The 24,014-nt window shown below is 39.5% G+C and overlaps 1 protein-coding gene across 23 annotated transcripts in view; it reads right to left on the bottom strand.

The window, feature by feature from the left end:
- The window catches only part of LOC148413760 (protocadherin alpha-3-like), a 158,205-nt gene that overhangs the window by 48,566 nt on the left and 85,625 nt on the right, over positions 1-24,014 (bottom strand). The window contains exon 1 of one of the 23 annotated variants that reach the window (XM_088430728.1): positions 20,491-23,550. The exons of 17 other annotated variants lie outside the window; for them this stretch is intronic. In XM_088430728.1, coding sequence (XP_088286854.1) covers positions 20,491-22,872 — 2,382 coding nt within the window. In that variant the 5' untranslated portion in view covers positions 22,873-23,550. Of the gene's footprint in view, positions 1-43; positions 2,660-3,430; positions 5,243-6,627; positions 9,693-9,731; positions 12,353-17,533; positions 20,399-20,490; positions 23,551-24,014 lie in introns of those variants that run through there. 5 more of the 23 variants (XM_088430727.1, XM_088430726.1, XM_088430730.1 and 2 more) reach the window with 5 other exon arrangements.

Genomic DNA, 24,014 nt, shown 5'->3' with positions numbered 1-24,014 from the left:
AGGAACATACCATGTTTAAGTACACAAAAAATGATTAGCCTACCTTTTCTGTATTAGGTAAAGTCTGAGTCCTGGTAAAGGTGTCTCCTCCATTAATACTTATTAGTTCTGCTTCGACAGGCGGAAAGGGCGTGGGAAAAACCACCATGTCACTTTTGAGTGTGTCTGAGCTAAAGCACACGTCGTACTGCTGCGTAGCTTTGGAGTAAGACCAGCTTCCATCAGGGTGGGTGGTGATCATTGGGGCACTGTACCTATCGAAATGTCCATCAGTCTGTCTGTGGCATTTGAAGGCTATTAAAGTGATGAGACTGAGTAGGAAGATGAGTGATACGCCCACAATGGCGATGAGCAAATACAAATGCAAGGACGAGAAGGCCTCCTCGTTTGTAGGTACATGTCTGAACTGAGTGTGGATGTCAGTTGTGCTTTCAAGCACCATAACATCAATTGACACAGTTGCTGACAGGGGGGCTTCACCGCTATCACACACCAACACCACCAAAGGATGACTTTTCAGGTCATTGTCACTCATTCGCCTCTTGGTCCGAATCTCTCCGGTGCTGGTTCCAATCCGGAAGAGATTATTGCCTTTGGGTTCAGACAGGTGATAGGAGAGCAGTGCATTGTATCCAGAGTCCGCATCGACTGCCCTGATTTTTGCCACAAAGTATCCCGCTTCAGCAGAATATGGGATGCTCTCGCTGTTCACGGAGCCGTGCTCAGAATAGGGTGCGAGAACACTGGGACTATTGTCATTTTCATCCAGGATAAAAACATTTACTGTCACGTTACTGCTGAGTGGAGGATCACCAGAGTCTGTGGCCAGAACTTTGAAATGAAACGTCTTTAACATCTCATAGTCAAAAGACTGCAAACTTACAATAGCTCCACTTTCTGTGTTAATGTTTATCATTGAAGCTGTTCGTGTAGTTTTCAAAACACTGTCAATCAAGTGATAAGTTGCTTTCCCATTTTCAAGTAAATCTGCATCCGTAGTTGTCAGAGTGTAAATAGTCGTTCCAACTGGACTATTCTCCTTCACGTACACATTAATTACAGGCTCCAAAAATTGCGGTGGACTGTCATTGACATCAGAGACCTGAATGGTGATGACATGTGTAGTGGACTGAGGCGGAGTCCCTTCATCGGTAGCTATAAGTGTTACATGGTACTCATCGGTGCCCTCCCTATCAAGAAGCCCATCAACCAACAACGAGTAATAATTTTTATAGTTAAACTTTAATATGAATGGCACTGACCCAACAATTTTACATTTTGTTTGGCCATTTTTACCCCCATCCTTATCAGTAATCATCACCATTGCAACGACAGTGCCCATCTCAGCCCCCTCTTTTACTGGACTCATGAGAGATGACACAGTGATTTCCGGTGAATTGTCATTCACGTCAATGACTTCCACTAGAACTTTGCTGTGCGCCAAGTGAGGGGGGATGCCTTTATCACGCACTTGTACACGGATCTCATATGCTTGGGTTTCCTCATAATCAATATCACCTTTAACGGTGAGTTCTCCTGTATTTTCATTCAGTGCAAACTTGTTATCAGGATTTAAACGTCCTCTTTCTGCAAAAGAATACACAAGTTGCCCATTGATGCCTTCGTCTAAATCAGCAGCGGATAGTGTTAACAACGCTGTTCCAATATCTGCATTTTCAATAACTTGGACCTTGTAAAGAGATTTGCTAAACACAGGAGGATTATCATTGACGTCAAGGACATTTATTTGTATATTTATGGTACCTGATTTTGGAGGTTTCCCCCCATCGATGGCAATAAGCGTGAGGTCAACGACAGCTTGCTTTTCTCTATCTAAAGCTTTCTGCAGTGACAATTCAGGAGAAAGGCTGTCCCCATTATTTTGCACGTCCAAAACGAAGTATTCGTTTGGCTGTAATTTATAAGTCTTCACAGAGTTTGCACCTACATCTGCGTCATGTGCTAGTGGAAGTGGATGCTTTTCTCCAAGAAAATAATTTTCAGACAGCTCTATTGTTGAAATATCTTGATTAAAAACCGGAGCGTGGTCATTAACATCATTGATAACAATCTCAATTTGATGGAGCCTGCGAGGGTTACTCATTGCAGCTTCTAGATTTAAAGAACATTTAACCACATTTGGACAAAGTTCCTCTCGATCTATTCTCTCGCTAACAACCAGTACTCCAGATTCCAAATTAACGTCAAAATACCGCTTTTTGTACGCCGAATTGATATGCAGACCCGTGGATTGGAGTTGTTGCACATTGAGGTTTAAATCCTTGGCGAGATTTCCCACCACGGTCCCTTTGTCTACCTCCTCCGAAACGGAATAGGATATCTGCGCCGAGGTCCAGCCGCACAGACAAAGCAGAGTGAAAAACAAGCCCCCGATGGTAAGCCATTGGTCCCGAGAAGCCATTTCTCCTCAAATAGGCAACATCAATCCCGATTTGCCTTTGGAATATCCATAGAGAATGACATATAAAAAAAGACAACGAAATATCCGTTTACGTCTTTGGCTGCTGAGGTTCAGTGGTGAGGCTCGTTGTCAGTGTGTTGTCCCGACGCTGAACACTCCCCATTTATAACGTTAATTCTTCTGAGGGGAAGCACCCATTTTACCATGGTCTCTTTCGCCATCTAGCGAAGATTTAGGTGTAATGCAGTTTAAAGTCAAATTATTTATTTATTTATTTTCTTGTCCCATAAACTCGATGGCAACTGGCCGAAATCTAAACTTTTTAACGACGAAAGGTAACACAACATATATAGTATTATATGCTGTCTGGATCCTAAAATTGGCCAACAGTAGTACAATCATCGACTCGCATTAGTTACTTGCACTTCAGAAACACGGAGAGCGATAGTTTTTTTTTCTTTTTTTAACCACAATTTGAAATATGTTTGTCATTTAAAATCTTAAAATCCCTCGAAGCCATTCTCCACATAATAAAATGTACCATGCTGTATTTTTTTTCTACAGGTGTTCTACGGTGACTCAAAATATGTTAACAATCATATCCAAAATAATTGTTGCAAATTGACACGCCATTAATGTCCTGTACATTTTACTGGATTTATACAGTAAAAAAAAAAAAAAAAAAGTATTCATGTATTCATTTGAAAATATTGAGAGCTTTCTATAATGCCATATGTGAGGTCCTGCATGATCCTTCAATCTTTCTCACCACACCACATAATAGCAATGATCATGATGATTCAAAAATCTTTCAACTTCCAAACTCCATCCGACACAAGCACTGAGAATTGGAAACATCACTTTATAATCACAGCGCTTAATAAATGAAGACTTGATCTAATTAAATATATAATATACAACTAATCGATAACAACCAAAATATACTTGCATTCGTGAGTAAAATATCTACGTTAAAAAGAATATTTGAAATCATAAACAAAAGCTTACCTTCTCTGTATTGGGTAATGTTTGAGTCCTGGTAAAGGTGTCTCCTCCATTGATACTAATCAGTTCAGCATCTACAGTTGGAAACGGTCCAGGAAAAACAACTACATCGCTCTTGAGAGTGTCTGAACTGAAACATACGTCGTACTGCTGTGTAGCTTTGGAGTAAGACCAGCTGCCGTCAGGGTGGGTGGTGATCATTGGGGCACTGTACCTATCGAAATGTCCATCGGTTTGTCTGTGGCATTTGAAGGCTATTAAAGTGATGAGGCTGAGCAGAAAGATGAGCGACACGGCCACAATGGCTATAAGCAGATACAAGTGCAAGGACGAGAAGCTGTCTTCCTTAATGGGCACATGTCTAAATTGAGTATGGATATCAGCTGTGCTTTCAAGCACCACAACATCAATAGACACAGTAGCCGACAATGAAGATTCTCCATTATCACTGACCAATACCACCAAGGGGTGACTTTTCAGGTCATTGTCACTCATTCGTCTCTTTGTACGAATCTCCCCGGTGCTGGTTCCTATCCGGAAGAGGTTGTTGCCTTTGGGCTCAGACAGGTGATATGTGAGAAGTGCGTTGTATCCAGAGTCTGCATCTACTGCTCGGATTTTTGCCACAAAGTATCCAGCTTCAGCAGAATACGGGATGCTCTCACTGTTAACGGAGCCGTGTTCGGAATAGGGAGCCAAAATGGCAGGACTGTTGTCATTCTCATCCAGGATAAAAACATTTACTGTCACGTTACTGCTGAGTGGAGGAACCCCAGAATCTGTGGCCTGAACTTTGAACTGAAATGTCTTTAAGGTTTCATAGTCAAAAGACTGAAGGGCAACTATGTCACCACTTTCGGAGTTAATGTTTATCATAGTAGTAATTGGCTGTAAAAAGGTGCTACTTTGCAAAAATGAGTAAGTCACCAGCCTATTTTCATCAATGTCATCATCCATTGCAGTCACTTTATGTAGTACTGCTCCAGGTGGACTATTTTCTTTAATATAAACATTAATGAGGGGGTCTGAGAATTGTGGCTTGTTGTCATTAACATCTGAGATTTGCACATTAACAATACAGGTGCTGGACAGAGGTGGAATTCCCTCATCAGTTGCAGAAATGCTAATATTATACATAGATATGTTCTCTCTGTCAAGAGGACCACCAACAACCAAAGAATAGGAGTTCTTATAATTTGACTCAAGCTTAAAAGGCACATTGTTATTAATTTTACAGTGCACCAAACCATTTTTACCCCCATCTTTGTCCAATACGGAGACAATTGCTATAGCTGTACCGATTGTAGCATCTTCTTTCACTGTGTTCAACAGCGAAGTAACTGAAATTTCTGGAGCATTGTCATTGACATCTAAAACTTGAATCAGCAATTTTGCATGGGATGTTAATGGAGAAACTCCTGCATCACTGGCTTGTATTCTGAGCTCAAACGCACTGTTTTTTTCAAAGTCAATGTTTTCCCTATTTGTCACTGTTCCTGTTTTTTCATCAATAGAAAACATATTGGTATGTTTCTCTCTCCCTCCTGCATTAAATGTATAGAACACTAGTCCATTTTGTCCTGCATCTAAATCAGTAGCATTCAATGTTATTATTGATGAACCAACCTCAATATTTTCATAGACACTAGTTTTATATATATTTTGACTGAATACAGGAGCATTATCATTAATGTCTAACACATTCACAACAACAGTCATTGTGCCTGATTTAGCTGGTGTTCCTCCATCAATAGCAGTCAATATGAGTGTTATAACTGACTGTTTTTCTCGGTCCAAAAGCCTCTGAAGCACTAATTCTGGCGTCACACTTTCTCCTTTGTGTGACTCAAGGGAGAAATGTTCATTTTGCCTTATCCTGTATGAATTTACAGTATTTTTACTGACATCTGCATCATGAGCCGGGTGCAGAGGGAATTTAGATCCGACCGGTGTTGTCTCACTAATGTTCAATATCTGCACAATACTAGAAAATACTGGGTTATTGTCATTTACATCTAAAATTATTATTTCAATACGGTACAATTTTAACGGATTATTAATCACTGCCTCTACACTGAGGGTACATTTATCTTCGTCTCCACACAATTCTTCTCGATCTATTCTCGCATTAACATAGAGGACGCCAGTCTTTAGATTTACCTCGAGATATTTCCTCTTGGTTCCAGCAACAATCTGAAAACTGCGTGACTCCAAATCCTGCACGTTTAGGTTTAAATCCTTAGCAATATTTCCAACAATGTGCCCCACATTCACCTCCTCCGCTACCGAATAGGAAAGCTGGCCGCACGCGGATTTCCAGTAAGACTCCAGCAGTACAAGGAGAAAATACGCTCGCACACAGCTCCATCTGCCAGGCGAACACATCATCCCATACATCCACATAAGGCATAAAGTTGGAAATGGTGACGGAAACGAAAAAAAAATCCAGACCAACGGAATTGTTTTGTTTAACGAGACATCATTGCATTGGGCTCTTTCACAGGCTGGGCGCCTTTGTTCCAATGACCAAACCAACGCGCACATTTGGGAGGAGCCCCGTGCCTCAGATGCACGAGCTTTCATCGAACGGTCCACTACGTCCTCTAGCGGGCAATTTTGTGTAGTACAAGCAATGCGATTAATGTCGTTTGACCTAAAATATTAAAATTAGAATATTGTTTTTCTTAAAACCCATGACGTCAGCACCAATGACAGTAATTCTTAGTATAATGTAGAGGTAGGACTCAGTCAACACAAAAAATAAGTCTCAATACTTTGAGCAATCTTTGCAAAAATATGTAAAATTATGGTAAGAGAAAGAAAACGAGAAGAAAAATCCTCTCAAGTGGTCAATAGACTCCGATGTTAAAAACCTAACTCATATTTATCGAGTCTCCATAAATGTATAACACTGTGTGAAAACTAACTCACTATTTCACTTGCATGAAACCTTAGGAACAAATCTGCAAGATGTATATTGGATTGCCAAATTAGGTGCACTGACTACAATATTAACTCTGGTAAGTTTAATTTAGGAATACAAATTCCTCTTTGTGCATATTTGTATATATTTGTGCAAAATATGTGTAGATATACAAAACTAGATTCTGTATACATAGAATGTATACGTCTGCAAAACATAGCAGCAATCCCATTACATTAGAGAAGAGCCTTAAAATGCACAATAGTGAACACCCTACCTTTTCGGTGTTAGGTAGGGTTTGAGTCCTGGTAAAGGTGTCACCTCCATTGATGCTGATCAGTTCTGCTTCAACAGGTGGAAACGGTGAGGGAAAAACCACCATGTCACTCTTGAGAGTGTCTGAACTGAAGCACACGTCGTACTGCTGAGTAGCTTTGGAATAAGACCAACTCCCATCTGGGTGGGTGGTAATCATTGGGGCGCTGTACCTATCAAAATGTCCGTCGTTTGGTCTGTGGCATCTGAATGCGATTAAAGTGATGAGACTGAGCAGGAAGATAAGCGACACGACTGCAATGGCTATAAGCAGATACAAATGCAAGGACGAAAAGCTGTCTTCCTTAATGGGCACATGTCTAAATTGAGTGTGGATATCAGCTGTGCTTTCAAGCACCACAATGTCAATAGACACAGTTGCTGACAGGGAGGGTTCTCCGTTGTCACACACCAAGACCACCAAGGGGTGGCTTTTCAGATCATTGTCACTCATTCGTCTTTTGGTCCGAATCTCGCCGGTGCTGGTTCCGATCCGGAAGAGGTTGTTCCCTTTGGGCTCGGATAGGTGATAGGAGAGCAGTGCGTTGTATCCAGAGTCTGCATCAACAGCCCTAATTTTTGCAACAAAGTATCCCGCTTCAGCAGAATAGGGGATGCTTTCACTGTTAACAGAACCGTGTTCGGAATAGGGAGCCAAAATGGCGGGACTGTTGTCATTTTCATCCAGGATGAAAACATTTATTGTCACGTTACTGCTCAGTGGAGGAACACCAGAATCTGTGGCCAGAACTTTGAATTGAAACATCTTTAACCGTTCATAATCAAAAGACTGAAGAGTAATTATATCACCACTTTCTGAGTTAATATTTATCATTGTGGTAATTGGCATTGAGTCAGCAATACTTTGCACAAATGAGTAAGTTACATGTCCATTTTGGTCAATGTCATCATCTACTGCAGTCACTGTATTTATTACTGCTCCAGGTTGACTATTTTCTTTCATGTAAACATTAATAAGGGGTTCTGAAAATCGTGGCTTGTTGTCATTAACATCTGAAATGCGCACGTTCATTACACTGGTGGTGGAGAGAGAAGGAAGGCCTTCATCTGTAGCAGTAATGCTGATATTGTAGACAGATATTCTCTCTCTGTCAAGAGGACCACCAACAACCAAAGAATAATAATTCTTATAATTAGGCTCAAGTTTAAATGGCACATTATTCATAATCTTAGTCTGCACAAGACCATTTTTCCCTGCATCTTTATCTAAAACTGAAACAAGAGCAACAGCCGTTCCAATTGTAGCATCTTCTTTTACTGTGGACAACAATGATGTAACTGAAATTTCAGGGGCATTGTCATTGACATCTAAAATCTCAATCAATAGTTTGGCATGTGAGATCATCGGGAAAGGTGCTCCATCACTGGCTTGTACTCTTATTTCAAAAACATTTTGATCCTCAAAATTTATATTATTTATGTTTGTCACAGCGCCAGTTATTTTATCTATTGCAAATAAGTCATTCTGTTCTCCTCTACCTACTTCACTGAAAGAATAAAACACTTGGCTGTTTTGACTTGCATCTAAATCTGTTGCATTTAGTGTTATTATATTTGTGCCAATCTCAATGTTTTCAAATATACGAGCTTTGTAAAGACTTTGACTAAATACAGGCGCATTATCATTGATGTCCAGCACATTCACAACAATGGACATAGTGCCTGATTTCGGTGGTGTTCCTCCATCGACAGCAGCTAAAGTTAAAGTGATCACGGGCTGTTTTTCTCGGTCCAGAGGTTTTAGAAGAACCAATTCTGGCGTCACACCTTCTCCTTTGTTTGCTTCGAGAGAGAAATGTTCGTTGTGACTAAGCTTGTATAAATTTATTGTATTTTTACCAACGTCTGCGTCATGAGCAGGATGCAGAGGAAATTTAGCTCCTGCTGCTGTATTTTCTGTTATATTTATAATCTGTGATTTGCTCATGAAAATTGGATAATTATCATTTACATCTAATATGATAATTTCTATACGGTGTAATTTTAACGGATTATTAATGACTGCCTCAAAAGTGAATGCACACCTGCCTTGCTTTTTGCACAGTTCTTCTCGATCTATTCTCTCATTAACATACAGAGAGCCAGTCTTTAGATTTACCTCGAAATATTTCCTCTTGGTTCCCGCAACTATCTGAAACATGCGGGACTCCAAATCCTGCACGTTGAGGCTCAAATCCTTTGCAATATTTCCCACAATGGTCCCCACATTTACTTCCTCTGCCACAGAATAAGAGAGCTGACCGCACACGGCTTCCAAGTAACATTCCAGAAGCGCGAAGAGCAAATATATCCGCACACAGCTCCGTTTGCCCAATCTGCACATTTTCGCTACATCCACATTGTCATGAAGGTAGAAACGGGTCAAAAATAAAGAATTGAATATGACTGAATTGAGAGTTATAAAAAAAAAACAGGAAAAACAAGTAAATTCTTCCGTGTAACGACCCCCGTCGCATCAGTGTCTTTCACGGTGTGAGCTTCTTTGTTCCAAAGGCGAAAAGAAGGCATGCATTTGGGAGGAGTCCTTTTCAGTAGATGAACGTGTTCAAATGCCACGGTCCACTCCGCCCTCTAGTGGACATTTACGCAAACTTCAAGCAAAGTGATTTGTGTTAGATGATCTCATTGGAAATTTAAATGAAAATACTGTATTGCTGAACTAAACGCTCACAACATCAGCACCATGGACAGAGACAACTACTGGCAATACTGTAGAGCTTATTATGATAAGCTCCTCAGGAAGCTTTGCAGGAGCCTGAGTGATCCTGATTAATGGAATCAGGTAAAATCAAGTGGTCTTGTTTATGGTCACCATGAATGTATTACACTGTGTTAAAACAACATATTTTCCTTGCAATACAAACTGTTTTACGCTCTAAAGAGCAAACCTTCATGATTTTTACTGCATCATCATGTAGGGTGCATTGAACATTCTACTAATGGTGTAAATTGCTCTTTATGGATGAAAAAAGAAATACATCCTAGATGTACACATGGAATATAAAGCAACATTCAGCTTAAAAAAAAAATACATGTATAACCTACCTTTTCGGTGTTAGGTAAGGTCTGAGTCCTAGTAAATGTGTCTCCACCATTAATACTGATCAGTTCTGCTTCTACAGGCGGAAATGGTGTAGGAAAAACCACCATGTCACTCTTGAGTGTGTCTGAGCTGAAGCACACGTCGTATTGCTGAGTAGCTTTGGAGTAAGACCAGCTTCCATCAGGGTGGGTGGTGATCATTGGGGCACTGTACCTATCAAAATGTCCATCAGTCTGTCTGTGGCATTTGAAGGCTATTAAAATGATGAGGCTGAGCAGAAAGATGAGCGACACGGCCACAATGGCTATAAGCAGATACAAGTGCAAGGACGAGAAGCTCTCTTCGTTTTTGGGCAGATTTCTGAACTGAGTGTGGATGTCTGTTGTGCTTTCAAGCACCATAACATCAATCGACACAGTAGCTGACAGGGAGGCTTCTCCATTATCACAGACCAACACCACCAAGGGGTAACTTTTCAGGTCATTGTCACTCATTCGCCTTTTAGTCCGAATCTCTCCAGTGCTGGTTCCGATCCGGAAGAGGTTGTTGCCTTTGGGCTCAGACAGGTGATAGGAGAGCAGTGCATTGTATCCAGAGTCTGCATCTACTGCTCTGATTTTTGCCACAAAGTATCCAGCTTCAGCAGAATACGGGATGCTCTCACTGTTAACAGAGCCATGCTCTGAATAGGGAGCTAAAATGGCAGGACTGTTGTCATTCTCATCGAGAATGAAAACATTGATGGTCAAATTATTGCTTAATGGAGGAACACCAGAATCAGTGGCCTGAATTTTAAACTGAAATGTCTTTAATTTTTCATAGTCAAAAGATTGAAGAGCAATTATATCGCCACTTTCTGAGTTAATGTTGATCATTGTGGTGACTGGCACTGAGTCAGTGGTACTTTGCAAAAATGAATATGTCACAAGCCCATTTTGATCAATGTCATCATCCACAGCAGTCACTTTTTGTAGTACTGCTCCTGGTGGACTATTTTCTTTAATATAAACATTTATGAAAGGCTCTGAGAAGTGTGGCTTGTTGTCATTAACATCTGTGATGTGCACATGAATAGTGCTGGTACTGGACAGAGATGGAACACCTTCATCAGTTGCAGTAATACTGATATTATAGACATATATGCTCTCTCTGTCTAGTGGACCACCAACAACCAAGGAATAAGAATTCTTATAATTTGGCTCAAGTTTAAATGGCACATTATTATTAATTTTACAGTGCACCAAACCATTTTTACCCCCATCTTTGTCCAACACGGAGACAATTGCAATAGCTGTACCAATTGAGGCGTCTTCTTTCACTGTGTTCATTAGTGACGTAACTGAAATTTCTGGAGCATTGTCATTGACATCCAAAACTTCAATCAACAATTTTGCATGAGATGTTAATGGAGAAGCTCCACCATCACTTGCTCTTATTCTGAGTTCAAATGCATTTGTTTGTTCAAAATCAATTTTGTCCTTATTTGTTACAGTTCCGGTCTTTTCATCAATAGAGAACATGTTTGTTTGTTTTGTTCTGCCTCCTGCATTGAAAGTATAGAAGACTTGTCCATTTTGTCCCGCATCTAAATCAGTAGCATTTAAGGTTATTATTGATGTGCCAATATCAACATTTTCATATATGCTAGCTTTATACAGTGTTTGGCTGAATGCAGGTGCATTATCATTAATGTCTAATACATTCACAACAATAGTCATTGTACCTGATTTTGCTGGTGTTCCCCCATCAATAGCAGTCAATGTGAGTGTGATCACTGCTTGTTTTTCTCGGTCAAGAAGCTTCTGCAGAACTAATTCTGGTGTCACACTTTCTCCTCTGAGTGGCTCAAGGGTAAAATGTTCATTTTGGCTGATTTTGTATGAATTTACAGAATTTTTACCTGCGTCTGCATCATGAGCTGACTGTAGAGGAAATTTAGATCCTACTGATGTAGTCTCACTTATGTTTAGAACCTCTGAATGACTAGAAAATAATGGGTTATTGTCATTCACATCTAATATTATAAATTCTATACGGTACAATTTTAATGGATTATTAATCACTGCCTCTAAATTGAGTGAACATTTTGCTTTATCTCCACACAATTCTTCACGATCTATTCTCTCATTAACATAGAGGACGCCAGTCTTTAGGTTAACCTCGAGATATTTCCTCTTGGTTCCCATAACGATCTGAAACATACGTGACTCCAAATCCTGCACGTTTAGGCTCAAATCTTTAGCAATATTTCCCACAACGGTTCCCACATTCACCTCCTCTGCCACTGAATAAGAGAGCTGGCCGCACACGGCTTCCCAGGAACACTCCAGTAGTACAATGATCAAGTAAATCCGCACAGAGCTCCATTTGCCAGGTGCCTGCATTGTTCCATAAATCCACATAAGGCATAAAGGTAGAACGGGTGCAAAAATAAATATAATGTTCTGACTTGGTAGGAAATTCAAAATCCAAACAAACAGATTTCTTCCGTGTAACGAACCTCGCCGTTATCTGTTTCTTTCACTGTCTGAGCTTCTTTGTTCCAATGACGAAAAACAGGCGTACGTTTGGGAGGAGCTCCGCGCAGTCGACGAGAGCGCTAAAATGCCACGGTCTACTATGTCCTCTAGTGGACATTTGTGCAAATTACAACCATCATCAGCATGCTATGAATAAGAGATCGTTGTTATCCATTACTCCGTTGTAGTTATCGATTTTTTTTTTTTTATCAAAACGTTAAATTTTACTTCATTTAGTATGTTATTTGCTGACATGTAAGTTGTAGCCGGAAATAGACATAAATGACATGTAGTTAAGATGGATTTGTATGGTAACGAATCAGAACCCATTAACAAGTCACTATTCACCTATAAACAACATCACAGAGTCGCAGTATATTGCCACAAGAATCGGTTCCCTAATGATGCAACTAATGTATTATGTTGACAATATCAATAGGACAACAATGTTAAAACATAAATGTATCAACTCAAGATATTAGAATTTTTAATCTTATTTAGTCATACTCAATTACACAAAGCATTAATTCAGAGGCCATGAATAAGTAGTCAGCACCATGGACAGCACAACTCACAATACAAGCCCATTAACAGCCATGAATAAATATTTAAAACATACTGCACGCTAATATTATTCAGTGAAAGTAACCTTGAACTTTGATTTAAGATAATGTCTCTTTTAAGTCTCTTTTGGGGTAAGAATTTTTTGTTTTTGTTTTAGACTCTAATTCAATATATCATGACATTATTATTATTATCAAACATACATGTAAATGAGAAATGAACTACTTTAATATGTTTTTCCTCCATGAGAAAGCTTTATAAACTATTGCTGACTGAACGTGATTTTTTTTCATTAAAACCTCATTAGTCCTACCTGTAATAAACCCTATTCATTTAAATAAAGGTGTCAGTATTCAGACCTTAGTACATCTGTTTCAATATCCACCAATGCAGAATCACAACCTTTTTTCAAAAGAATATTTTCTTCAAGAAAATAAATTACATGGAGTTGCAAAGATATGAGCAACTTATGGATTGGGGCAATTGAATGCAAATTTGTCAAAAAATGTAAATTAATTGTATAACCACTTTTTTTAAAACCATATGCATTATTCCTCATTATATGCAATGATATTGGCAAATATGAAGAAACCCTAAGATGCAAACAACACTAATTAAAGACATAAGATTCGAGAAGTCAACTAATTCCAATGCACTCAGAAATACACATTGTTACACAACAAGTACAACGCACTGCATTAAACCACTCACTATGACATATATTGAAATTTAGATGTATTTGCATTGACCTACAGAGGTGGGTTATGACAATTTGGGGTGCTTTGACTGCTTCACATTTGCTTATGAACATATTTCATAGCGAGAAGTAAAAACAATGAAGGAAAGCAAGTTACATTTATGCCAAAGCAACTGTAGGAAAACACGTTCATCCTACCTTCTCAGTGTTAGGTAAGGTCTGAGTCCTGGTAAAGGTGTCTCCTCCATTAATACTGATCAGTTCTGCTTCTACAGGTGGAAAGGGCGTGGGAAAAACCACCATGTCACTTTTGAGTGTGTCTGAGCTGAAGCACACGTCGTATTGCTGTGTAGCTTTGGAGTAAGACCAGCTTCCATCAGGGTGGGTGGTGATCATTGGGGCACTGTACCTATCGAAATGTCCATCGGTCTGTCTGTGGCATTTGAAGGCGATTAAAGTGATGAGACTGAGCAGGAAGATGAGCGACACGGCCACAGTGGCAATGAGCAAATACAAATGCAAGGAAGAGAAGCTCTCCTCGTTTTTGGGCACATGTCTGAATTGAGTGTGGATGTCAGCTGTGCTTTCAAGCACCATAACATCTATCGACACAGTAGCTGATAGGGAAGGTTCTCCGTTATCACACACTAAAACCACCAAAGGGTGACTTTTCAGGTCATTATCACTCATTCGCCTCTTGGTTCGAATCTCTCCAGTGCTGGTTCCAATCCGGAAGAGGTTGTTGCCTTTGGGCTCGGACAGATGATAAGAGAGCAGTGCATTGTATCCAGAGTCTGCATCGACTGCCCTGATTTTTGCTACAAAGTATCCAGCTTCAGCAGAATATGGGATGCTTTCACTATTAATGGAACCATGCTCAGAATAGGGTGCGAGAACACCGGGATTATTATCATTCTCATCCAGGATAAAAACATTGACGCTGACGTTGCTACTGAGCGGAGGAGCACCAGAGTCTGTTGCTTTAGCTTTAAAATGAAATGTCTTTAATTTCTCATAGTCAAAAGATTGAAGCGCAATTATATCTCCACTTTCTGAGTTGATGTTTATCATTGTGGTTACTGGCACTGAGTCAGTGGCACTTTGCAAAAATGAGTAAGTCACTAACCCATTTCGGTCAATGTCATCATCCACAGCAGTTACTTTATATAGTACTGCTCCTGGTGGACTATTTTCTTTAATATAAACATTAATGACTGGCTCTGGGAATTGTGGCTTGTTGTCATTAACATCTGAGATGTGCACATTAAAGGTACTGGTGCTGGACAGAGGTGGAATGCCCTCATCAGTTGCTGTAATACTGATATTGTAGACAGATATGCTCTCTCTGTCAAGCGGCCCTCCAACAACCAAGGAATAGGAGTTCTTATAATTTGACTCAAGTTTAAATGGCATATCATTTTTAATTTTGCAGTGCACCATACCATTTTTACCCCCATCTTTGTCCAAAACGGAGACAATTGCTATAGCTGTTCCAATTGTAGCATCTTCTTTCACTGTGTTCAGCAGTGAAGTAACTGAAATTTCCGGAGCATTGTCATTGACATCTAAAATTTCGATTAGCAATTTGGTATGAGAAGTTAAAGGAGAAAATCCTCCATCATTAGCTTGTATGCGGAGTTCAAATGCACTTGTTTTTTCAAAATCAAAATGGTCCTTATTTGTTACTGTTCCCGTTTTGACATCAATAGAAAACATATTTGTTTGTTTCTCTCTCCCTCCTGCATTGAAAGAATAGAACACTTGCCCATTTTGTCCTGCATCTAAATCAGTAGCATTTAAAGTTATTATTGATGTGCCAATTTCAATATTCTCATATACACTCGCTTTGTATAAATTTTGGCTGAATACAGGAGCATTATCATTATTATCCAGCACATTCACAACAACTGACATTGTGCCTGATTTAGCTGGTGTTCCTTCATCAGTAGCAGTTAGTGTAAATCTAACAACAGGCTGTTTTTCTCGATCTAATAGCTTTTGAAGGACTAATTCTGGCGTTACACTTCCTCCTTTGAGTACCTCAAGAGAAAAGTACTCATTTTGGCTAAGCTTGTATGAGTTTACTGAATTTTTACCAACATCAGCGTCATGAGCTGGGTGAAGAAGAAATTTTGATCCAACTGCTGTAGTCTCGCTAATGTTCAGCTCCTGTGTGTGACTAGAAAATAATGGATAATTGTCATTTACATCTCCTATTTTGAATTCAATACGATATACTTTTAATGGATTGTGAATTACGGCTTCTATATTTAGTGAACATTTGGCTTCATCTACACACAGCTCCTCTCGATCTATTCTCTCGTTAACAAATAGAACACCAGTTTTTAGGTTGACCTCGAAGTATTTCCTCTTACCTCCCGCAACAATCTGAAACATACGTGACTCCAAATCCTGCACGTTTAGGCTCAAATCTTTTGCAATATTGCCCACAACGGTCCCCACATTCACCTCCTCCGCCACCGAGTAAGCAAGCTGGCCGCACACGGCTTCCCAGTAACACTCCAGCAGTACAAAGAGTAAATACATCCGCAAAGAGTTCCATCTGTCCGACGCACCCATCGTTCTATACATCCACGTAAGGCATAAAGGTCGAATTTGTGGAAAATATTGCAATTTTTCACTTGACAGGAAGGAAAAGACTTCGTGAAACGATGACTGCAAGATCTGTCTCTTTCACCGTCTGAGCTTCTTTGTTACAGTGACGCAAAACAGCACATCACTTGGGAGGAGTTCCGCGTCGTGAATGAGTGAGCGCAAATGCCACGGTCCATTGTGACCTCTAGCGGACAACTTAGTGAACTACCATAAGCATCACACAGTCATGATAGCAAGACCAGTATTACTAAAAAAAAGTTAATAAGGAATAGATAGCTTCTTTTATATATACTGTATATATATATATATATATATATATATATATATATATATATATATATACTGTATATATATATATATATATATATATATATATATATATATATATATATATATATATATATATATATATATATATATACTGTATATATATATATATATATATATATATATATATATATATATATATATATATATATATATATACGTAACACAGTAAGTTATTTACAGACATGTCAGTTGTAGCCTTTCATAGATTCTAATGATATGTAGTCAAGAAAGATCTTTAAGTGAAGCAATCAGAACCAACAAACACGTAACCTTTCTTCTGGACCCTCACCAACAAAGAACATTTTCATTCATTATGTAAATTATGATTGGATAGTATAAAACGTGTTAAAACGATAAAAACACACAGCAGTAACTCAAAAATTAATACGTGTTGATATACAAGTAACATCCATATTTAATTCTGATAAAACATTCATACAGATGCAAGAGAAATGTGTTCAGAACCATGGACAGCACATCTCACACACCAAGACTGACTGCTCGAAGCCATTTCCAAATACATTTGTTTAGTGTATTGTAATATTAACTAGTGTGTTTAACCAAGGGCTTCGATATTATCATACAGTACTGATGGATATAATTAAGCCCTCTTATATTGATGGGAGCTAAAAAAAAAAAAAAAAAAAATCTAGTGACTATATCGTGACATGGATGTGAATATTAATTGTGGAATATAAGAAGAATATTCTAGGTGAGATGCAAAAAAATATATATATTTAAAGGTGTACTAAAACTTTAACGTAAGGATATTGCTTCCAACTGTCTCCAAATTCAAATATATGCAACATCGCATTTACCATTTCTTACAAAACATAATAAATGTACAAAGCAGTGTAATCAAACCACTTTAATCATTCGCCTAGCTTGATGGAAATTTGTATGATAATGATTGACCAAAATTAGTGATTTATAACAGTTTGGGATGCCATCAACGACTTCTAACTTGCTTTGGAAAAGACCAAAGTGCGTCATGATAGTAAAGGTATTAGCCACATGTAAATAAATGCAAGCAACCCAAGATACTCATGTTTGTAACAAGGAGAGGAAATGACCCTACCTTCTCAGTATTCGGTAAAGTCTGAGTCCTGGTAAAGGTGTCTCCCCCATTTATACTGATCAGTTCTGCTTCAACAGGTGGAAAGGGCGTGGGAAAAACCACCATGTCACTTTTCAGTGTGTCTGAGCTGAAGCACACGTCGTATTGCTGAGTAGCTTTGGAGTAAGACCAGCTCCCGTCTGGGTGGGTGGTGATCATTGGGGCGCCGTACCTTTCAAAATGTCGGTCCGTCTGCCTATGACATTTGAAGGCTATTAAAGTGATGAGGCTGAGCAGGAAGATAAGTGACACACCCACAATGGCAATGAGCAGATACAAGTTCAAGGATGAGAAGCTCTCCTCGTTTGTGGGCACGTGTCTGAACTGAGTGTGGATGTCAGCTGTGCTTTCAAGCACCATAACATCTATCGACACAGTAGCTGAGAGGGAAGTTTCTCCATTGTCACACACCAGCACCACCAAGGGGTGACTTTTCAGGTCATTGTCACTCATTCGCCTCTTAGTCCGAATCTCGCCAGTGCTGGTGCCGATTCGGAAGAGGTTGTTCCCTTTGGGCTCAGAAAGATGGTAGGAGAGCAGTGCATTGTATCCAGAATCTGCATCAACTGCTCTGATTTTTGCTACAAAGTATCCTGCTTCAGCAGTGTACGGGATGCTCTCAGTGTTGACAGAGCCGTGTTCGGAATAGGGTGCCAGAACACTGGGACTGTTGTCATTCTCATCCAGGATAAAAACATTTACACTGACATTACTGCTCAGAGGAGGAACACCGGAGTCTGTTGCTTGAACTTTAAACTGAAACGTCTTTAACTTCTCATAGTCAAAAGACTGCAGGCTGATTATATCACCACTCTCCGAATTTACATTTATCATTGTATTTAGTGGTATGGGGTCGATGTTAGTTTGCTTAAAAGAGTACCTCATTTGCCCGTTTTCATTAATGTCGTCATCAAGTGCAGTTACGCTATGTATCACTGCTCCTGGTAGACTATTTTCTTTGATGTAAATATTGATGATGGGTTCTGAGAAGTGAGGTGCATTATCATTCACATCAGAAATGTGAACATAAAGTACACTGGTGCTGGACCTAGGTGGAGTCCCTTCATCATGTGCAACTATAGATATGTTGTATTGGGCCTCAGTCTCTCTGTCAAGAGGCCCATTTACTGTTAACGAGTAATAGTTTTTATAGTTTGTGTCTAATTTAAATGGAGTCTCGTTAGCGATTTCAATTTTGACAAGACCATTCCTTCCTCCATCCTTGTCCATTACAGACACTAATGCAATAGCAATGCCGACCTCAGCATCCTCCTTAACTGTGTTTAGGAGTGTTGTCACACTAATTTCAGGAGCATTATCGTTTTGGTCCTCTACCTCAACAAGCACTTTACAATGAGTCGACATTGGTGGATGGCCTTTGTCAGTGGCCTGTGCATGAATCTCAAAAGCTGGGTTTTCTTCATAGTCAATATTTCCTTTGACTAAAATAGCACCAGTTTTCGGATCAATTTCAAACAATTCTAAAATCTGATCCTGTCCTTTTTTTCTTAAAGCGTATTGTATTTCACTGTTTAAACTATCATCCATGTCAGTTGCATTAATTATAACCACAGTTGAGCCTATAGGGGCGTTTTCTGCGATTTTAACCTTATATAAAGATTTATTAAAAACGGGTGGATTGTCGTTAATATCCAAAACATTAATCCTAATTTGCGACGTTCCTGACCTGGGTGGTGTTCCTCCGTCTACTGCGGTCAGTGTGAGCTGTATGACAGAGTCGCGCTCGCGGTCTAATGCTTTCTGCAGCACTAATTCTGCAGACACGCTCTCTCCTCCTTTGTGTATGTCTAAAGAAAAATATTCGTTGGCACTGAGCTTGTATGTATTAATGTTGTTCTTTCCGATATCCAAATCCGTTGCCTCAATTAAACCAATTTTAAACCCCGGTAGTGTACTTTCTGCAATATCAAGTAACTGCACATCCTCAGAAAATAAGGGGGGATTGTCGTTTATATCCAATATATTTACCTCCAAACGATAAAGATTTAACGGATTATTAATCACGGCCTCTACATTAATTGTACATTTTTGCGCCTTTGCGCACAGCTCCTCCCTGTCTATTCTTTCACGGACAAATAGAACACCAGTCTTTAGATTGGCGTCAAAATATTTTGTCCGAGCATTGCTGACAACCTGAAACATGCGAGATTCTAAAGTCTTCAGTTCGAGGTTGAGATCCTTAGCGATATTTCCCACCGAAGTCCCTGGGTTTACCTCCTCCGAGACGGAATAAGAAAGTTGTCCATTCGCCGCTTTATAAAAACATTTCAAGAGCAGGACCAAAACATACATCCAGTAACGCGTAGTTTTGCAAGAGAAATACATCATCAGAAGCATCCGATGAAGGGAACCATATAATCCAAACGACGTCAAGCAAAAAAAGAAAAAAATGTATTTAAAAAAAATCCTTGGCTCGTTTAAATGAATCCTAATTTTTATTTGTTGAGCAAAATATACATGTGTTTTTCTTCTCCCATCGCGTCTCTTTGTTACAAAGAAGAGCGAGACAAAATCAGTCTTTTTTTCTCTGTGGGAGGAGTCTGACTATCGCTGCACTCAGACCCAACTAACCTATTCCATGGTCTATAAGGGCCATCGTGTGGCCAAAAAATGAAACTGCAATTAGATTCGGTATAAAAACTGACATATCAGAACCGTTCGTATATAATGGTTGCAAATATTGCAACGTTATAACAGACCAATTCAATATTTGCACTAATAACACAATCTATATTATCACAAAACATAATTAGTTCAGTACCAAGGACAGATATGATTACACCATTGAGTTGACCGTGAGGAGGTCAGCGGAAAAAGTGTCCACAGCTTTCAGCTCACTATCCAGCAGACGCATATTATAAGAGTGTGCTTTCAGATAATGCATTATATGTTCTTACCTTCTCAGTGTTCGGTAAAGTCTGAGTCCTGGTAAAGGTGTCTCCTCCATTAATACTAATCAGTTCCGCTTCAACAGGTGGAAAAGGGGTGGGAAAAACCACCATGTCACTTTTGAGTGTGTCTGAGCTGAAACACACGTCGTACTGCTGAGTAGCTTTGGAGTAAGACCAGCTCCCGTCAGGATGGGTGGTGATCATTGGAGCACTGTATCTATCGAAATGTCCGTCTGTCTGTCTGTGACATTTGAAGGCGATTAAAGTGATGAGGCTGAGCAGAAAGATGAGCGATACGCCCACAATGGCGATGAGCAAATACAAGTGCAAGGAAGAGAAGCTCTCCTCGTTTTTGGGCACATGTCTGAACTGAGTGTGGATATCAGCTGTGCTCTCAAGCACCATCACATCAATAGACACAGTAGCTGAGAGGGAGGTTTCTCCATTATCACACACCAGCACCACCAAGGGGTGACTTTTCAGGTCATTGTCACTCATTCGCCTCTTAGTCCGAATCTCTCCAGTGCTGGTCCCGATTCGGAAGAGGTTGTTCCCTTTGGGCTCAGAAAGATGGTAGGAGAGCAGTGCATTGTATCCAGAGTCTGCATCGACTGCCCTGATTTTTGCAACAAAGTATCCCGCTTCAGCAGAATAGGGAATGCTCTCACTGTTAACGGAGCCGTGTTCAGAATAGGGTGCCAGAACGCTAGGGCTATTGTCGTTCTCATCCAGAATAAATACATTGATAGTGACATTGCTGCTGAGTGGTGGAACACCAGAGTCTGTGGCCTGAACTTTAAACTGAAACGTCTTTACCTTCTCATAGTCAAAAGACTGTAAACTGACGATATCGCCACTTTCTGAGTTAATATTTATCATTGTGGTTATCGGCAGTAAGTCAGTGTTAGTTTGCACAAACGAGTACCTCACTTGCCCGTTTTGATCGAGGTCATCATCAACTGCGGTTACTTTATAAATTACTGCACCTGGTGGACTATTTTCTTTGACATAAACATTTACGAGTGATTCTGAGAAGTGAGGAGCATTGTCATTTATGTCTGAAATTTGTACATTCACTACATGCATGCTTGTCATAGGTGGAGCACCTTCATCAGTTGCTAAGACAGTTATGTTATAGTTTGTTTGATTTTCTCTGTCAAGAGGCCCATTTACTGTTAAGGAATAATAGTTTTTATAATTTGTTTCCAATTTAAATGGAGTCCAATTTGCAATGTTAACTTTAACGAGACCGTTCTTTCCTCCATCCTGATCCAGTACTGACACAAGAGCAATAGCAGTGCCAATCTCAGCATCCTCCTTGACTGTGTTTAGCAATGACCTCACACTAATCTCGGGAGCATTGTCATTTATGTCCTCCACTTCAACCAGAACTTTACAGTCAGTCGACATTGGAGGATGACCTTTGTCAGTGGCCTCTACATGAATCTCAAAGGCTGGATTTTCTTCATAATCGATATTTCCTTTGACAAAAATTATACCTGTTTTAGGATGAATTTCAAATATATCTAATACATGATCTTGCCCTTTACTCCTCAGTGAATATTCAATTTCACCATTCAAACCTCCATCTGCATCGACTGCATTCAGTGTGATGATGGTTTTATTTAGTGGTGAATTCTCTGAAATCCGTGTTTTATATAAAGTCCTGCTAAACACAGGAGCATTATCATTTATGTCTAAAACGTTGATCAGAATTTGACATGTGCCAGATTTGGGTGGATTTCCGCCATCCACAGCAGTCACTGTAAGCGTAATAGAATGCTGTTTCTCTCGATCTAAAGGCTTCTGGAGGAGTAGTTTGGAAGCTACGCCCTCCCCCTTGTGCGAATCAAGAGAAAAATAATCATTAGGACTAATCTTATACCCAGTGACACTATTCCTTCCAACATCGAGATCTGATGCCCCAATAAAACCAAAGGTTCCTCCAGGCAAAGTATTCTCAGCGATATTAAGTGTCTGCAGCCTCTCAATGAAATAAGGGGCGTTATCATTTATGTCGGCTATATTTATTTCCAGTCTATACAGCTTTAAAGGCTTGTTAATAACCGCCTCTACATTGACGGTGCATGCTGCAGCCTGAGCGCAGAGTTCCTCTCTGTCTATTCTCTCGCTCACATAAAGATAGCCAGTTTTCAAATTCACGTCGAAATATTTCCTTTTTGATCCACTCACAATCTGAAACATGCGCTCCTCCAATTCGTTCACGTTTAAATTTAAATCCTTGGCAACATTTCCAACAAAGGTGCCCACCTTTACCTCCTCCAAAACAGTGTAAGAAAGCTGTCCATATGCTGCCGTGCCACAACAATCCAACAGAACAAAGGCCAAGTAAATCCTTAGTGAGCTGCGTGTCCTCCTCATCAACATATTTGTATCCGATGTGAAACGCCCACAAACGACAGTTTAGTGCACGTTCCCACGATGATTCTTCATTGAAGTAAAATAAAATTTGATATTTAACATACGATCAGGGACGCACCGTCCACTGTCCCACCTCGACGTTTTGTGACAAAGCCAGAACAAACACTTGATTCCCCGTCGATTGGGAGGAGTCCGCGGCTGTTACACAACTAATGGTCTCGACTGCCCTCCTGTGGCCATTTTTATTAACTGTAAACTCTGCAAGGATTCTCATGAGTCAACCTTTTTTTTCTTCTTTGGCCACACAGGGATTGCATGTCAATAATTATCTCTACCAAACGATTCCCATTACAAACGCAAACCATTTTGAAATTGTATACTGTTCTAGGCCATTGTAAAAAAATAAATAAATAAAAAAAAGATTAATTTCAGTTTTATCAATGCAACGACGATGCGTAAGGTTCAGCACCATGGACAGGGGCGTGAGGGGCCGTTGGGCTCTACAAAAAGGAAACAGGTTATATGTTCAACATATTGTAAAGCACTCAGTGTAGACCAAACATGTTTATATGCTGAAATAATTGTCTCGTTTCAATTTCGTAAAAAATAAAAGTTTAGTTTAAATGAAAACAAGCTGATGCAGTACTCAAAGGAAGTCATGAACTATTCTGATGAATGAATGGCTTATTATACCTTCTGCCATAAAAGAAGAGCAGTTGTCTGTTCTGCCAGCCTTTTTGTGTGTATGCTATTTGTGTAGATAGTTGTAAAATATACATATGTAATTAATAAATAATAACTTTCAGTAGGGCTGCACAATATCAACGTAAAACGTGATATATGCCAAATGGCTGTTGACTGTTGTAACATCCATATGATTACACTATTTAATATTTACCTTAAAAAATATATAATTTATCTCATGAAAGAAATACACTTGTGCTTCAAAACTATGGTGGTTAAAAGTATATTGAGCTAGTTCATTGCAATTACTTACTTTGAATAATCCCTCGATTATGTTTACCTATGGGATGGCAATGAACATTTAAGACTGTGTCAACTGGCCAACATCAGATTAAATCTTAAAATTTAAAACGAAACTTAATCTAATGTCTTTGTGAAATGGACAATGTATTATAACAATGACA

Source organism: Hippichthys cyanospilos, chromosome 13 (genome assembly GCF_059441005.1).
Source record: "Hippichthys cyanospilos isolate Australia breed blue-spotted pipefish chromosome 13, RoL_Hcya_1.0, whole genome shotgun sequence".
Taxonomy (NCBI): Eukaryota; Metazoa; Chordata; class Actinopteri; order Syngnathiformes; family Syngnathidae; genus Hippichthys; species Hippichthys cyanospilos.
The sequence above is the reverse complement of the archived record's forward strand: the minus strand, read 5'-3'. Positions and strand labels throughout refer to the sequence as shown.